Source organism: Gobio gobio, assembly GCF_949357685.1.
Source record: "Gobio gobio genome assembly, chromosome: 1".
Taxonomy (NCBI): Eukaryota; Metazoa; Chordata; class Actinopteri; order Cypriniformes; family Gobionidae; genus Gobio; species Gobio gobio.
This window is the reverse complement of record NC_137097.1, coordinates 46,543,706-46,559,316: the sequence shown is the minus strand read 5'-3', so window position 1 is coordinate 46,559,316 and position 15,611 is coordinate 46,543,706. Positions and strand designations below refer to the sequence as shown.

The following is a 15,611-nucleotide window of genomic DNA, read 5'->3' as shown; positions in this document are numbered from 1 at the left end:
GACATTATTTTTGAAAGCATTCTCACTTAACAGAATTTTTACTCAAGTGCCTAACACTTTTCACAGTGCTGTAGCTTTAGAGGAAGGTTTCTTTAAGTGTCTCGGACAGACAGACTCGATGATGGTGTCATGGTGAGATCATACCGGCTATTACCAGATACCATACAAAAATCTCATTGGATTATTACAATAACAAAAGGAATGTTTGGAAATGTAAACTGATATTTCTCACTGACAAACTACAGCAAAATATATAAATAACTGGCTTAAAACCTTATTTTTTGGGTGAAAATACTAACGTTAAGACTTTTGCACAGTACTGTGTGGGTGTGTGTGTGTGTGTGTGTGTATATATATATATATATATATTGCACTACTTGTAGCTTAGACCGACTAGTCTACAACAACCTGGATAAAACAGGAAGTTGTAGTATTCTCATAGAGAAAGTTTCAAGAGCCATATTTAAATGGCCCTGCTGCCTGAAATAGTAGGCCTACTTATATCAAATTTTTGGTCGCACTATTATAACGCGAATAACTAATTGGGTGTTTTAAAGTAGCCTATTAACACTTATAAATTAAATTAAATACTTGCTGAAATGTGAGCGTTGCATGTACACCCAGATACAGTAAGCCATGTGATGCTGACTATGACTCCTGCTCCGGGAAATCCCACTATGAGCCCTCCTTCCCAGGACACGACACGACACACCTCCCAGCGAGAGTTATTATAAACCATTGCGCAGCGTTCATACAGTCGCCTTAACCTGACGGATCCAACCTCGGACTGGCAGTTGTTTAGGACGTATTCTTCTGAAACTGTAAGTCTCGTTTATTTAGTAATGTTTGAAGACGAATCGCGATAACTTTGAGGATAAATAAATTTAGGACACCTACATTCATCTCTAACTTGGTTAGTTGTGGATGTTGTGAACCACGATGACGTCAAAGACGAACGAATGAAGCTCTAAAGCGATGCAAATGTTTTATGTAAAGCAACGCAGCACAGTCTGCATTCATAAGCAGAACATTGACCATGCTTGCCTTTAATTGCGGAAGACTGTCGTAGTCTATTGCGACTTTAAAATGAACAGAAAGTAATTATGATCTTTACACGCACAATATCCAAAAGACTAAGCATTATTTTGATGTGTGACAGGTTTCACTAATCTATTGTGGTACCAGCGCCTCTTTCAGATGTCATGGATACTTCAGTTTATATCGTCAATAAAATTAAAGAGAATGTTAATGTAATTCTTGAATTTCCGCGTTCATCCTCGGTTTGGCTGGTTTACGATTGGTGCACCTTGAACATGGGCGGCTGACGTCACAGCATGCGGAAGATTTGACTGACGGATTTGAATACCTGTGTGTGTGTGTGTGTGTGTGTGTGTGTGTGTGTGTGTGTGTGTGTGTGTGTGTGTGTGTGTGTGTGTGTGTGTGTGTGTGTGTGTGTGTGTGTGTGTGTGTGTGTGTGTGTGTGTGTGTGTGTGTGTGTGTGTGTGTGTGTGTGTGTGTGTGTGTGTGTGTGTGTGCAGGGGTGTAGCACAAAATCCTGGGCCCTATGCATAGGCAGTCCTGATGGGCCCCCATGTTCCATGTTAAAATATATTCCAGACTTTTCAAAGGGCCCTCTCCCTAGACGGGGCCCTGGGTAGTCAGGTCCACTTTTCCCCCCACTTCCACGCCCGTGTGTGTGTGTGTGTGTGTGTGTTTGTTTTATGGGTTGGGTTGGGTTGTTCGGCAGTTTGTGAATTTGTTGCGAAAATGTATATACAACACCCAATAAACAAAAAAAAAAAAAAAAAATAGGCTATGTACCAGAGACACGAAAGAGATTTCCATGCATTGTTTCTTTTCCAAATGCAGCCATAAATAATACTTAAAGCATCTACTTATGATGTTTTAAATTGTTTTTCATGTTAATTTGGTCACTTTAGTCAGGCATGACAAAAGACTTAAATTCACTGAGGGTCAGACAAAATATGTCTACTGTCTGCACAGACTATTACTAAAGTCACGTCTAGCAGTTTACATTACATTTATTACAAATTACATCAGATTTTTTTTTAAATGTGAAAGAAATTAAACTCTTCAGTATGATATCATGGCTTACTGAACTAAGGTCACTTCTCTGCTTCACTTTAACAGTAAATACAATTAAATAGGCTATAATAGTATTCAAATTATGCCATATTTTTACTGCCCGGTGTCACAGGCCACCTTGCTTAATTCTCAAAGAATACGTCCTTTGCCAAAAAGCAACATCCTAGTGAAAGATAACATTTTACGTCTTTAAAGAACAGTTATATTACATTACATGACATTGCATAACTGAATTTGTCAGCTACATTAACCCGATAGTTAAGTGTAAGGGATGAACGTGTTGCGCGGGTTTGTGTGAGAAGAGCTTTGATTGACAGAATTTACTGTTACAAACTACAATCCATAATTTAGATTTGATGAAATCAATGACTTATCAACATTTTATCAGTTATAATCCCAGTTCAAATAGACAACAAGCTAAGTGTGTCATCTGACCCATAGCAGCGTTATCATAGATTTGCTCTAAATAGATAAGAAGCTGAGGTGTGTTCGCTTGTGAAAACTGCTGACCTTTATGTCATTGGGTTTTTCAAGCATAATACAAACTGACATAGACAATGAACATTTTCTAGATATCGGAGGGCAGATGGAAGCGGTCATAAACATTTAAAGGGATAGTTCACCCAAAAATGAAAATTCTGTCATAATTTACCCACCCTCAAGTTGTTCCAAACCTGTATGAGTTTCTTTGTTCTGCTGAACACAAAAGAAGATATTTTGATGAATGTTTGTAACCAAGCAGACAGAGCAACCATAGACTACCATAGTAGGGAAAAAATACTATGGTAATATTACTGTATTGCACATGACTCTGAATTTTATTTTATTTTTAGGAACAAATATGGATGCTAATCAGCTGCTCGGTGCCTCGATCATCAGGATCCCACCTCACCACTATATCCATGTCTTGGATCAGAACACAAACATTGCACGGGTGGAGATCGGCCCTCTCACCTATATACGCCAGGACAATGAGAGGTAACGAAGAAAACTGCAGGTTAACTACTGTATTGTGCAATAGCCCTTGAAATACAGGTTCTGGCTGGTTTTTTAGCTTTTTAGGTTTGATCTAAATGGATTTTTAATTTATTTTGATGTCTACAAAGACAAAGGGGCATTAAATGTAGGGCATTTGCATAGTGTATCCAATTTCAAACTGTGATGAGGGAGAGAGTTGCTGGGAGACAATGTGTGTAATCAAGGAGATATTCCATTCCTCCATCGCCCAGAATCCAAACAATAGCTGATATGAACTACTGAACTATTTATTAATAGCGTTTGGATAGATGTTTTAGGATTCATAGAATTTTTTTTTAGTCTATCAGCTTCTCTTTAACTCTTCTTTAGTCCCTGAGGCTGATGCGAAAGTTTGTGGTATTAAGATTCATTCATGTTTTTGAAATAAGTCTCTTATGCTCACCAAAGCTGCATTTATTTGATCAAAATACAGTAAAATATAATGTAAATATACAGTAAATGATAATACTGTGAAATATTATTACAATTTAAATAATCTCTTAATTATTTCAATATATTTAAAAATGTAATTTACTCCTGTTTAGTCCCGAACTTTTGAATGTAGTGTATGTATGCTGGTATGTTACTGTATGTGATTGTGTTTACTCGCCCAATTCACTGAACTCATCCCCGCATTTTCTACCAGGGTTCTGTTTGCCCCTGTCCGCATGATCATGGTGCCGCCCAGGCACTACTGTGTTGTGCTCAACCCTGTCACTCGTAATGATGAAGGCCGAGTTCAGTTCGATACATCGGGGCAAGCTAAGCTCAGACATGCTGACCTGGAGATCCGCCTGACCCAGGATCCATTCCCTCTCTACCCTGGTGAAGAGATTCAAAAGGTATGAAGTTATTGTATGCTTGGGAAACATGTTGCTTTGCAGCTTGTGGCTGAAGGGCTCAGACACGTGGGTAGTTTCAGCAGGCTGTGGTTTCTGTCATGAGTCTCAAATCTGTGTACCAAACCTACAGATTTCCCATCAGCTCACTTTGAGTAGGTATGGAGTAAGCACCATTTTGCAGCAGTTAATGCCTTGTTCTCTCTTAAATATTTATTATACAACCCCATTTCCAGAAAAGTTGGGACATTTTGTAAAATGCAATAAAATCAAGAATCTGTGATTTTGTATTTGTATTTAACTGAAAAAAAAAGTACAAAGAAAATATTTCCAATGTTTTCACTGAAAAAGTTTATTGTTTTTTGATAGCTGCAACACTCCAAAAACATTGGGACGCAGGCATGTTTACCACTGTGTCACATCACCTTTCCTTTTAATTACAATTTTTAATCTTTTGAGAATTGAGGATACTAATTGTTGCAGTTTTGCCAGGTGGATTTTTTGCCCAATCTCACCTGATACAAGACAGCTGCTCATCAGTCTGTGGTCATCCTTGTCCGATTCTCCTTTTCATGATGTGCCGTACATTTTCAATAAGAGACAGATCTGGACTGCAGGCAGACAGTCAAGCACATTCACTCTATGGTGTCAAGTGTCTAAGAAACCACTCTGCTGTAGCACATGCAGAATGAGGCCTGGTATTGTCTTGCTTCCCAGGAAAGATATCATCTCGATGCCATTATATGTCTCTGTACAATCCCAATATATGCCTCAACGTCAGTGGTACCTTCACACACACATGCACTAATGCACCCCTGTACCATGACAGATGTTTGCTTTTGCACCAATGTTTGCTTTTGCACCTGTCGCTGATGAAAATCTGGATGGTCTCTTTAACCAAACAAATCTTTTCACTTTAATTTTGCCTCTGTCCCAATTTGTTGGTGTGTTGCAGCCATCAAAATGTAAATTAGTTTATATGTACAAAATGCAATTAATATGGCCAGTGAGAATTGTTTTTTCTTCTTTATACTTTGTCATTTAAATAAAGGTTCAAGAGAAATAACAACAATCTTCTTATTATTATTAAATACTTGGTCTCTCTCTTTTTAACTTTCACAGGATGTGACACCACTGCAGATTGTGTTCCCGGACACAGCCCTGCGTCTTCAGGCCCTGCTGGACTTTGAAGAGGAGGGAGGAGAGAAGAGAGTAGCAGGAGACGAGTGGCTGTTTGAGGGACCAGGTACCACTGCAGCACAACTAACATTAGCTTTAGCCACCCTGGAGTAGTTTCCTGTCCAAAGCAAATATGAGTTGAAAATAATGAAGTTATAAAGTATCAGGAGGAAATGACAGGCGGTAAAGCTGCTCTTCATAGGGCAATGCTACAGTATATAGAAGAATGTTCTTTGTTGTTTTGTTGAGATGAAAAGGAGAGATGTAAATGACTCACAGTCACAGTATAGTGCATTTCATCCATTATAATGTATCCATACATTATTGATGACATCTTAGGATGTAAGATGTCTAACCTGCTGGGCGTTTTTTCTTTTCTTGCAGGGACGTACATTCCCAGGAAGGAGGTGGCCGTACTGGAAGTCATAAAGGCCACGGTGATCAGAGAGAATCAGGCCATTCGCCTCCGAGCACGCAAAGAGGGCCTGGACCGCAGTGGAGTCCAAAGAGTGACTGGTGCGTCAGACATACATACATAAAGGGATAGTTCACCCCGAAAATATGTTTCAAATCTGTATGACGCTCATTCTTCTGTGGCACATAAAACAAGATATTTTGAAAAACGTCCATACAATGAAAGTCATTGATGTCCAGTGTTATTGTCTTGTGTGTGAAAACATAGTTGACAGTTCATATTTTGCATTCATTTTTAAAAACATATGGCTGAAATTGTGTATGGTGTGTCTCAGGTGAGGAATGGCAGGTCAGTAAGGTGGGAGCTTATCTGCCTGGAGCTCACGAAGAGGTTGTGGATATTGTCAGTGCTTTCATCCTCACGGACAAGGTACTCTTTTCTGTCCCTTTCTATATAATACCCACATGTTTTTCCTCTCTTGTTTCTCCATTCACACTTAAGTCGACGGTTAATGAGGGATTGGGGGGTTAATTGGTCCAACAGTAAGGTTAACGTATAGCACACAGTAATTAAGGAAGTGAAGTGACTTAATGAAGTCACCGCTTCAGAGCACACTTTTGCCCCAAACGTAATTATCAATGCCTGCTTGTCATTTCCTCCTTCATTAGAAAGCTTTGCATGTGCGAGCTGTCCGGTTGTTCCGTGACGCCGGGAACCGAGAGCGCCGCACTGGAGAAGAATGGCTGGTGACTGTGGCAGACAGAGAAGCTCACATACCCTCTGTTGCCGAGGAGGTTGTCGGGGTGGTTGACGTGACGACTCTGAACAGCAGGCAGTACTGTGTGATCCTGGACCCCGTGGGGGCAGATGGAAAACCTCAGCTCGGACAGAAGAGAGTGGTGAAGGTGAATGAGCCATTCTTTGACTTGCAACACAGGATAATTACAGCATTTAATGTGAAGGCTGCTGCACTAGATAAACAATGGCCTAAATAAGTAGGACACTTAAGTCACAGGTAAAAAAAATATGGGAAAAAATATGAAAGCAAATCATACATTCAACATTTAACAAATCATCTGCAAACTTCATTTAACCATTTTTGGCTAAAATGAATGCACTCTGGCTAAAAGGAGAGTCTATGGTTTTTATTCCATTCAGGTAATTTCAAGTGTGATTATAATGAAGTTTAATGAAGATATATATATAATACTTTTAAAAAAAAAGTAAAATGTAAAAAAGTAAAAAAAAAAAACAGTACAATTGAGAAATATTATTACAATTTACAGTTTCTTATTTTAATATATTTTAAAATTACTTCATTCCTCATGATCCATCAGAAATCATTCTGATATGATGAGTTTCTGCTCAGAAAACATTTATTTGAAAACAAATTTATTTAAATGTATTTGAAATATAAATGTTTTGTAACATATTTTAGAATTAATATTTGAAGTATTAATTTCTGACCAACAACTGTACTTTCAGCCTAATCTGTCGGGTTTTATGTTGAATGTATGTTGAAACCCCTGTAAACTCTAATAGAGCCCTATAGTTGGGTTTAGGTTTCTAATTAAAAACCATTGGAATTAGTTCAAGTGATTTAATTTCAAGTGTAACATACACTGACTCTCAAAATTCCTATTTTTTTCTTCCTTATTATTCCTCTCCTCGTCTCACAGGGTGAGCGTTCCTTCTTCCTCAGGCCAGGAGAGTATTTGGAGAACGGCATTCAGGATGTGTACGTGCTATCTGAGGAGGAGGGGCTCGTGCTGCGTGCTGTCGAGGCCTTCATTGACACTGAAGGGGTACAGGACATCTTTAATCATCTATTATTAGTTACTAAAATTACCCATTTAGTACATAATTAACTAGAAATTCAGTATATGAACAGCTGGTAGAGTAGTAGCATTTGCAGGTTGAAGGCATACAGTGTTTAACAAGAGAGCTCTGATTCATTCAAATAGTATTTAAACAAGGAGAGAAACAGACAGAGGATAGGGTGAAAATGAAGGGTGGAGACCTGTTGTTGGAGATTTCGGAACAAAAGAAAACAAATAGAGAGTGGGTGTATTGTGTTTGCCTAGTGTACACGGATATTACCTGTTTCGTAAGGTGCTGTCATTGCCCCTTGTTCCCAATGGTTAATATGTCCCTTTCAGCATTCCCGAAATGTTTGTCTTCATGTTTATGTGAGAAGAAGGTACCTAGCTGACAAGAGAGTGATTTTTCACCCACTCGTTCTTCAGTTTGTGAATGAGTTTGTGTACAAAGCGCTTCTGAAAACTCATAATCCACCTTGTCATAAATTGTGTGAACAGGAAGAACTTGATTCTGGATCACTGAACATACTGTGTGAATGCAAGTCCCCATTCAACGTTGACATTTAGATCAATTTAGTGAAACCACTTCCTTCATTAATTAATTTCCTTCTTCCCCCTCCCTGTTGTAAATACTTTAATTCCCATCCTAATTTTGTTTTTGATATGATTTCAATCTTTTGCATTCCCTTCATTTTTTCCCCCTTATCATTCACTCTTGCTTATGCACACACACAGACTGAACATATGCCACTTGTGCTGCAGAGTCCGTCCCCACCCTACACTAATGTTTGCCATTGTTACTCCTCCCTCCTCCTTTCTTTCACCCCATCCCTCCCCCCGGCACCATTTCAGCAGGACGAGGTAGAGGAAGAAGAAGAAGAAGAAGGGGAAAAGCGGACCAAAAAGAGGGGAACACAGCGTCGTCCAGGTGACCGTTGGATGCTGCGTGGGCCAATCGAATATGTGCCGCCTGCCTCCGTGGAGGTGGTGCTTAGACGAGATGCTATCCCGCTGGATGAGAATGAGGGAATCTATGTCCGTGATATCAAATCTGGAAAGGCAAGATATAAATAAATAATCTCATTTAATTTTTTTTAGATTCTCATTTGAATTTTCCTTTTAAAAAATAGCCATAAGGGTATTATGAATAGTAGGCCTGGGAGCAGTTAAAGGAATAGATATTTTGTCTATCTTCATAGTGACACAAATTTCACATAATTTGTTTTAATTTGTCATCAAATCTCGCATCTAATGACATTTGATTTAAAAGCTACAGCGGAGAGGAAGATCTTTTGTGACTATTGACTTAAATTTCGGTCTATTCTGTCTATACTTGTATAAAAAATATTATTATTCATATTTATTAAATTAATACATAAATTGTATTCATTTTGGAGCTTAACAGAGCCAGCTTCTATTCACTTTTATTATAAGGAAAAGAGTGGCTAGGACAAAAAAATAAATCTACCTTTTGTGTTCGAAAAAAGTCATATGGGAGAATTTTTTCTTTTTAAGGTGAACTATTCCTTAAATTCTTGTATTTCAGTTTAGTACATTCTGGAAATGATTGTAACATCATAAGGCAGGCTCATGTTTGTCATTGTAGAGCTATAACTTGAGTTCAATTAATTTTATTAATATTGACACAGCAAAACAAACACAAGGGTAAACGGTAAAGCCGCACAAATAACAACATAGTGAAATTTAAGTGCTTTGAATCCCAGCTGACTTTATGTCTGGTTTTCAGGTGCGTGCCGTGATTGGTCAGACCTACATGCTAACGCAGGATGAGGAATTGTGGGAGAAAGAGCTTCCAGCCAATGTAGAGGCTCTTCTGGCCCAATCCCGTGACCCGCTAGCTGACCGCTCTGACAGAGGAAGGAACTTTGTGGAAGCTGAGAGAGACAAAACCAGAGTGGTGTCTTATCGTATCCCACACAATGCGGCCGTGCAGGTGTACGACTACAGAGAGAAGAAGGCCAGGTAATATAATGTTGTTTGTTTGAGTGACAGTCATACGTCTTTATGCAGTGTCTTTCCTAAGACATTGTTCACAGCTGCAGTTTTACTGTAGATTTCTTCTTATGAGTATTTTCATTATTCAGGGTGATGTTTGGACCTGAAATGGTGATGCTGGGCCCTGATGAGCAGTTTACAGTTCTCTCCCTTTCCGGAGACAAACCCAAACGTCCTAATGTCATCAAAACCATTTGTCTCTTGCTTGGCCCGGACTTCTGTACCGACATTATCACCATAGAGACGGCTGACCATGCCCGCTTGCAGCTCCAACTCTCTTACAACTGGTACGTTGTGTGCTCTAAATGTCTCGAGGAGTAAAAATGAAGTGCAAATAGACTATATAATTAAGCTAAACAGAGCAGTGACCTCTCTCTCTTTCTTTCTTTCTTTCTTTCTTTCTTTCTTTCTTTCTTTCTTTCTTTCTTTCTGTATCAGGCACTTTGACATCAAACAGCCTGCTGATGCGGCCATGGCTGCGACTCTGTTCTCTGTGCCAGACTTTGTGGGCGATGCATGCAAGGCCATCGCTTCCAGAATCAGAGGAGCGGTTGCCTCAGTGCAGTTTGATGACTTCCACAAGGTATATGAATAAATGTGAATATAAAGGCCTTGGTATACTTACGGTGAAGTTCTTTTACGTTCTTTGCTTTGGGGTAAAAAGAAGTGCGAAATACGTGAGCAGCGATATACTGGTAGGGAACATCCTGACACCGCCCACACTGCTGAGAGCGACGTTTAGATGAATATGTAAATATGTGCTGCGTGCTTTCCTCTCAATAACAAAAACAACAACAAAAATGACAGCAGTGAGAAAACAGTAGTTAAGAAAGCATCTGATCATAGCGATGTGGATGTTTGCACAAGCTCTGTAATTCAGCACTCTAGTAAATTCACGTCACGTTTATTTATATACCACTTTATACAATAGATTGTTTAAAAGCAAGCAGCTTTACAGTATTAAACATGAAAAACGGTGACAGTATCTCTTTAAATTAGAATTACAACTTAATTTTCTACTATAAAGCAGTTCTTCTGTGTTTTCACGTTTTTACTCGTGGACGTCTGACCTCAACAGATTAAACGGGAGAAGATTTCCATGTCAAAGAAGGTGGAGCCTCAGCAACACCGCTTTGGCAAGCAGTTTTGAACTCCCAAAAGGAACACAAAACGTACTTCGTTTTGGCCGAATTTTGTTCGAAAGTACGCCACACCAGTTCGTATATCGGGTCTTGGTGGCTGCTTAAAAGCCCATAAAAGCAAAGAAAACAGTCCCAAAAACATCAATTCAAGAATTAATTGAGGAGGAGGAGGAGGATGCGATCAGGCTTGGTCATCTTATTTGTCTTTGCTCTGATGATCTATGTCTCTTTCAGAACTCCATCAGGATCATCTGTTCATCCGTCTTTGGTTTTGATGAGAAGCTTGCGGTGCGGTCCAGCCTGCGTTTTAATCAGAACGGGTTAGTTATCAGCAGTGTGGACATTCAGTCTGTGGAGCCGGTGGACCAGCGCACCCGTGACGCCTTGCAAAAGAGTGTGCAACTAGCCATTGAGATCACCACCAATTCACAGGAGGCTGCCGCACGGTACAAACCAAACACTACACCTCTCTCTCTTACTTTATGATGCATTTTTTCCTTTAATTCTTTATATTAATATTTTGAATATAAAATAATTAAATTATTTAAACATTTTAGTTATATAATTTAAATAAAGGTATACAGTATAAATATGTAAAGTATAATTCTTTACATTTCTTATTTTACAGAATTTAACTTTACATTTAATCTCTTAGACTACCTTTTCACTATCTCTGACAAACAGCAGACTGGAATTCATTCATTTCCAATGGAGAGTAGTGCAGGAGCTTCGAGTTCCAATCATATGCGTGTATGCAGAATTTTTGGATCCGATTTAAGTTTCTGATGTGTTAAAATATTTGAAGTTTTGCTGCTGGACTATTTGCGACCGCCCAACCAGATAGGATATATTCTAATCAAAACTGTTAGATTAGTGAGAACAAAGTAAAAATTGCCAATATTTTTTGCATTAAAACAAAAAAATATTGTAAATATACATTTAAGTACTGAGTAATATTAAGTAACTACACGTACTTACTGTAGGGTTATGATTATGTTTTGGTTTGGTTTATTTCCATGTAATTATGCATAATTTATAGTTATTACTATAGTTACTACATGTAACATGTTCAACAATGACATTGTAAAATAAAGTGTTACCCATTTTTCTTTAAACACTAACACCCTGCTTCAAACGCTGTAAAATGGCCGGTTATGAATAATGATGTCAGAAATAATAATTATAGCAATGTTTTTCTTTTAGGCGTATTGCCATTATCGTTATAGTTGTGGTATAGACTCTGCCATTCTTTTACATTTAGAACAATTTTTAGAATTATTTCTTTATAGTTATCGTCTTTGGTGTGAACGGGCCTTTAGCCTGATGGGTTTCTTTCAATCTAATTCTCAGTCTCTTTGTTTATCTCAGTTTACACAAACAATGCTTGACACTGATGTGTCACTTTGAGGAAGACTTACGATTCTGTTATTCTTCCAGCTTTCCCCATTTGTCTTTCGTGCCCATTTACACTCATTTTCCTTTTTTCAGACATGAAGCAGAGCGTCTGGAACAGGAGGCTCGGGGTCGCCTGGAGAGGCAGAAGATCTCAGACCAGGCAGAGGCAGAGAAGTCAAGGAGGGAGCTGCTGGAACTGGAGGCCCAGAGGTGAGTTCACTGCAAGGGCCAGTGCTATGCTAAACCTTGTGTTCACATTTAACATTTTCACGGTCATTAATCAATGTGTGTGCATCCCAGTGCTGCAGTGGAGAGTACAGGAGCAGCAAAGGCCGAGGCACAATCTAAAGCCGAGGCAGCTCGTATACAGGGAGAGGCAGCAGTCGAAGAGGCCAAACTCAAAGCAGAGGCTCAGAAAATCGAGGCTGTATGTCATCCAAAATATGCTAGTTCTCATCTTTATCTATTCTTACCCCATTGGATTTTGACCATTTTCCTCTCCTCTGTGTGTCAGGACTCTGAGCTGGCCCGTCTGTGTAAGGCACGTGAGCAGGAGCTGAACTACAAGAAGGAGATGGACCACCTGGAGGTGGATAAGCGGCAGAAGCTGGCAGAAATTGAGAGTCTGCGCTTGAAGCAGTTGATTGATAGCCTAGGCACCGAAACCCTGAAGGAAATGGCCCGAGCTGGGCCCGAACTACAGGTAAGTGAACTCAAGAACATTGGGATAGCAAATTAACATCTTTCTATGGAGTCTTTGCATCACAAATGTTTTCATAATACTATTTTGAATGGATGTGCGGTGTGAACAGATTCTCTATATATATATATATATATATATATATATATATATATATATATATATATATATATATATATATATATATATATATATATATATATATATATATATATATCTGTTTCAATATTTTGTAAGCAGGTTATATAACTTATTTTAACTTAATTTTTTGTTTCTTCCAGGTGAAGCTCCTGCAGTCTTTGGGTCTGAAGTCTACTCTTATTACAGATGGCTCCTCTCCTATTAATCTCTTTACTACTGCCAATGGCCTCCTGGGGGCTCTGCAGGGCAAAGACCAAGATGAATAAATAAAATATAGGGGAGACAGAGATTAAGAGGCCTTATACCACATGATGATATGCATAAATAAAACTGTGATGTTATACTTCGCTGTAGTTTACTATTAATAGCTAATACATTAAAGCCATGAAAATGCAGCTTTAGCAGTACCCTTGTTGTCCTGTTTTCCATGTGAAATAATGCTCAAAATATGTTTTTTTTTTTTTGGTTCACTAACACGTATGCTTTTTCAAGACGTTACTTTGTGTTATGTTGAAATGTACCTGGAGTGCCTTTATACTATTCAGTTAATCCCAAAGAACTTTCTATAAAGTGCTTTTTTTTTTTTACTCTGCTCTGCTTTTTTCCAGCAATAAAATAATTTTTAATTGTCTAATAATACCTTCTCAAATACAAATAAAATATTTTGCATTTGAATCAGCTGTCTTCCAGCATTTGTTAATACGGGTTGTGAATACTTGTATTTTAGTGTTTGGCCACATGTTGGCGCTGCAATATAAAGTGGTGGCGGGGATTTTCATTCATCTCCTATGGGTGAACTAATTAGTTTAAATGTTATTTTCATTATATTTCATTGCCAAATTCCCCAAACAGCAAGCAAACATTTCTTACTTTTTCCTATAGGGACACATTCAAAATTAACAGAATTTGGTGAATTATACAGACATTATAAAGACCATTAAAAAGAATTTCCCCATAAAGTTTAACAAAATTTCAGTCTTTTTGTTATTAATTAATTTTAAGGACTTCTTCAATGACTCATATTGACATTTCTATTAGGAATAAATTACATTTAGGTATGTATTTTGCTCATTTTTGTTTATTTGGATGTAATATTTACCATGCAAAATGTAGAAGTTCACCACATATTCAAACATTCTGCTTCTGTGTGAGAGAGAACATATGACATCTTTTAGAGATAATTTATAATTCACAGGGGCAAATAGAAAAGAACTAACATCAGACCAACATTTTAAAGATAAAAATTTGAACACAAAGATTGTGTTGTGTACAGTACAAAACGTGCAATTGTTGTCAATGTCCATGAATTTTGATAAGAAAGCTTTACATGGATAGATTTTGTGAAGTGTTTTAAATTTCACTGTAAAAAAATCAGGTCTCCAATTGAAAATGTTCTTGTGACTGATCACATCTAATTTTTTTAGTTGGCCAAATTGAATTTCTGAGATTAAATTGCATCAATTCACAGAAATTCAATTTGGCCAACTGAAAAATTTAGATGTAATCAGTCATTAGAAAATTGGATTCCTGATTTTTTTTTTTTTTACAGTTTTAAGGTATATACTCACCTAAACGATTATTAGGAACACCTGTTCAATTTCTCATTAATGCAATTATCTAATCAACCAATCACATTGCAGTTGCTTTAATGCATTTAGGGGTGTGGTCCTGGTCAAGACAATCTCCTGAACTCCAAACTGAATGTCAGAAGAAAGGTGATTTAAGCTATTTTGATCGTGGCATGGTTGTTGGTGCCAGACGGGCCGGTCTGAGTATTTCCCAATCTGCTCAGTTACTGGGATTTTCACACACAACCATTTCTAGGGTTTACAAAGAATGGTGTGATTGGGAAAAACATCCAGTATGCGGCAGTCCTGTGGGCGAAAATGCCTTGTTGATGCTTTGGTCAGAGGAGAATGGGCCGACTGATTCAAGCTGATAGAAGAGCAACTTTGACTGAAATAACCACTCGTTACAACCGAGGTATGCAGCAAAGCATTTGTGAAGCCACAACACGCACAACCTTGAGGCGGATGGGCTACAACAGCAGAAGACCCCACCGGGTACCACTCATCTCCACTACAAATAGGAAAAAGAGGCTACAATTTGCACAAACTCACCAAAATTGGGCAGTTGAAGACTGGAAAAATGTTGCCTGGTCTGATGAGTCTCGATTTCTGTTGAGACTGAAGCGGCAGGTCAGATACCTGTGTCTCTTCTTTTACACACATATCCTTTTCAATGATTCTTTTTATTATATCCATAACCTGAATAATCCAGGATAATCAAAATAAATATCTCTTTCTCTGCTTTCATATGTAATCTAGAGATGATTGTAATTCTGTGATTTTATACTTTTATATATTTAGTTTGAGGATGATTTTGTAGTGTTAAATCTAGTCTCCCCAGCTGCTCTGGGTTGACCTCCAGCCAGGATGCATGGCTCTCTCTCGTAAAGGATAGCTGTGGCGGTATCACTGTTTGGGTATTGAGTGTTCTCTTGATAAACAGTCATAATCCCCTGACATTAACTAGAGTGTGATGCCCTAGTGCTTGTATGTATGTGCGTTGTATGATTTGTGCAGATCCAGTATTGGAGATGGGCCTTCCTGCAGGCGATGCCAGACCTATAGACGCCTTTCTATGACCTCCGAGGTCATTGTGATCTAAAAATCTAGTCATGGGGCGACAACTAGTCTACCCATTTTAGTGATATGTTCTGCTATCTATCCTTGTGTGGAAATTTACCGTGACTGGGCATTTTCTCTGCCAATCCGAATCATTCCACATGGCAGTAATGATGTGGCTAGACCTTGAAAACAGTATAACTGTTCAGAAATT

General features: G+C 38.4%; 1 protein-coding gene across 2 annotated transcripts; it reads left to right on the top strand.

Annotated features, from left to right (window-relative positions):
• Nucleotides 1-693: 693 nt before the first annotated feature.
• mvp (major vault protein) lies at nucleotides 694-13,733 on the top strand. Of its 2 annotated transcripts, none has more exons than XM_079819733.1 (17): nucleotides 694-821; nucleotides 2,940-3,084; nucleotides 3,770-3,965; nucleotides 5,085-5,208; nucleotides 5,526-5,657; nucleotides 5,891-5,985; nucleotides 6,225-6,461; nucleotides 7,236-7,361; nucleotides 8,232-8,435; nucleotides 9,124-9,359; nucleotides 9,482-9,679; nucleotides 9,831-9,975; nucleotides 10,769-10,980; nucleotides 12,023-12,139; nucleotides 12,230-12,356; nucleotides 12,444-12,632; nucleotides 12,911-13,733. In XM_079819733.1, exons 2-17 carry the CDS (start codon nucleotides 2,948-2,950, stop codon nucleotides 13,034-13,036), a joined length of 2,601 nt encoding a protein of 866 aa, XP_079675859.1. In that variant the 5' UTR covers nucleotides 694-821; nucleotides 2,940-2,947; the 3' UTR covers nucleotides 13,037-13,733. The 2 variants fall into 2 exon arrangements, with proteins under 2 accessions (XP_079675859.1, XP_079675858.1); XM_079819732.1 differs by having other exon boundaries at nucleotides 718-821; nucleotides 8,229-8,435.
• The last annotated feature ends 1,878 nt before the right edge of the window (nucleotides 13,734-15,611 follow it).

What these genes read in the sequence shown, in the direction of transcription:
- mvp (XM_079819732.1), top strand. Translation starts at nt 2,948, where the DNA reads ATGGATGCTAATCAGCTGCTCGGTGCCTCGATCATCAGGATCCCACCT. An exon ending in CTGGTGAAGAGATTCAAAAG is followed by an intron (nt 3,966 to 5,084) that starts GTATGAAGTTAT and finishes TAACTTTCACAG; the next exon opens with GATGTGACACCACTGCAGAT. An exon ending in GAGCTGGGCCCGAACTACAG is followed by an intron (nt 12,633 to 12,910) that starts GTAAGTGAACTC and finishes TGTTTCTTCCAG; the next exon opens with GTGAAGCTCCTGCAGTCTTT.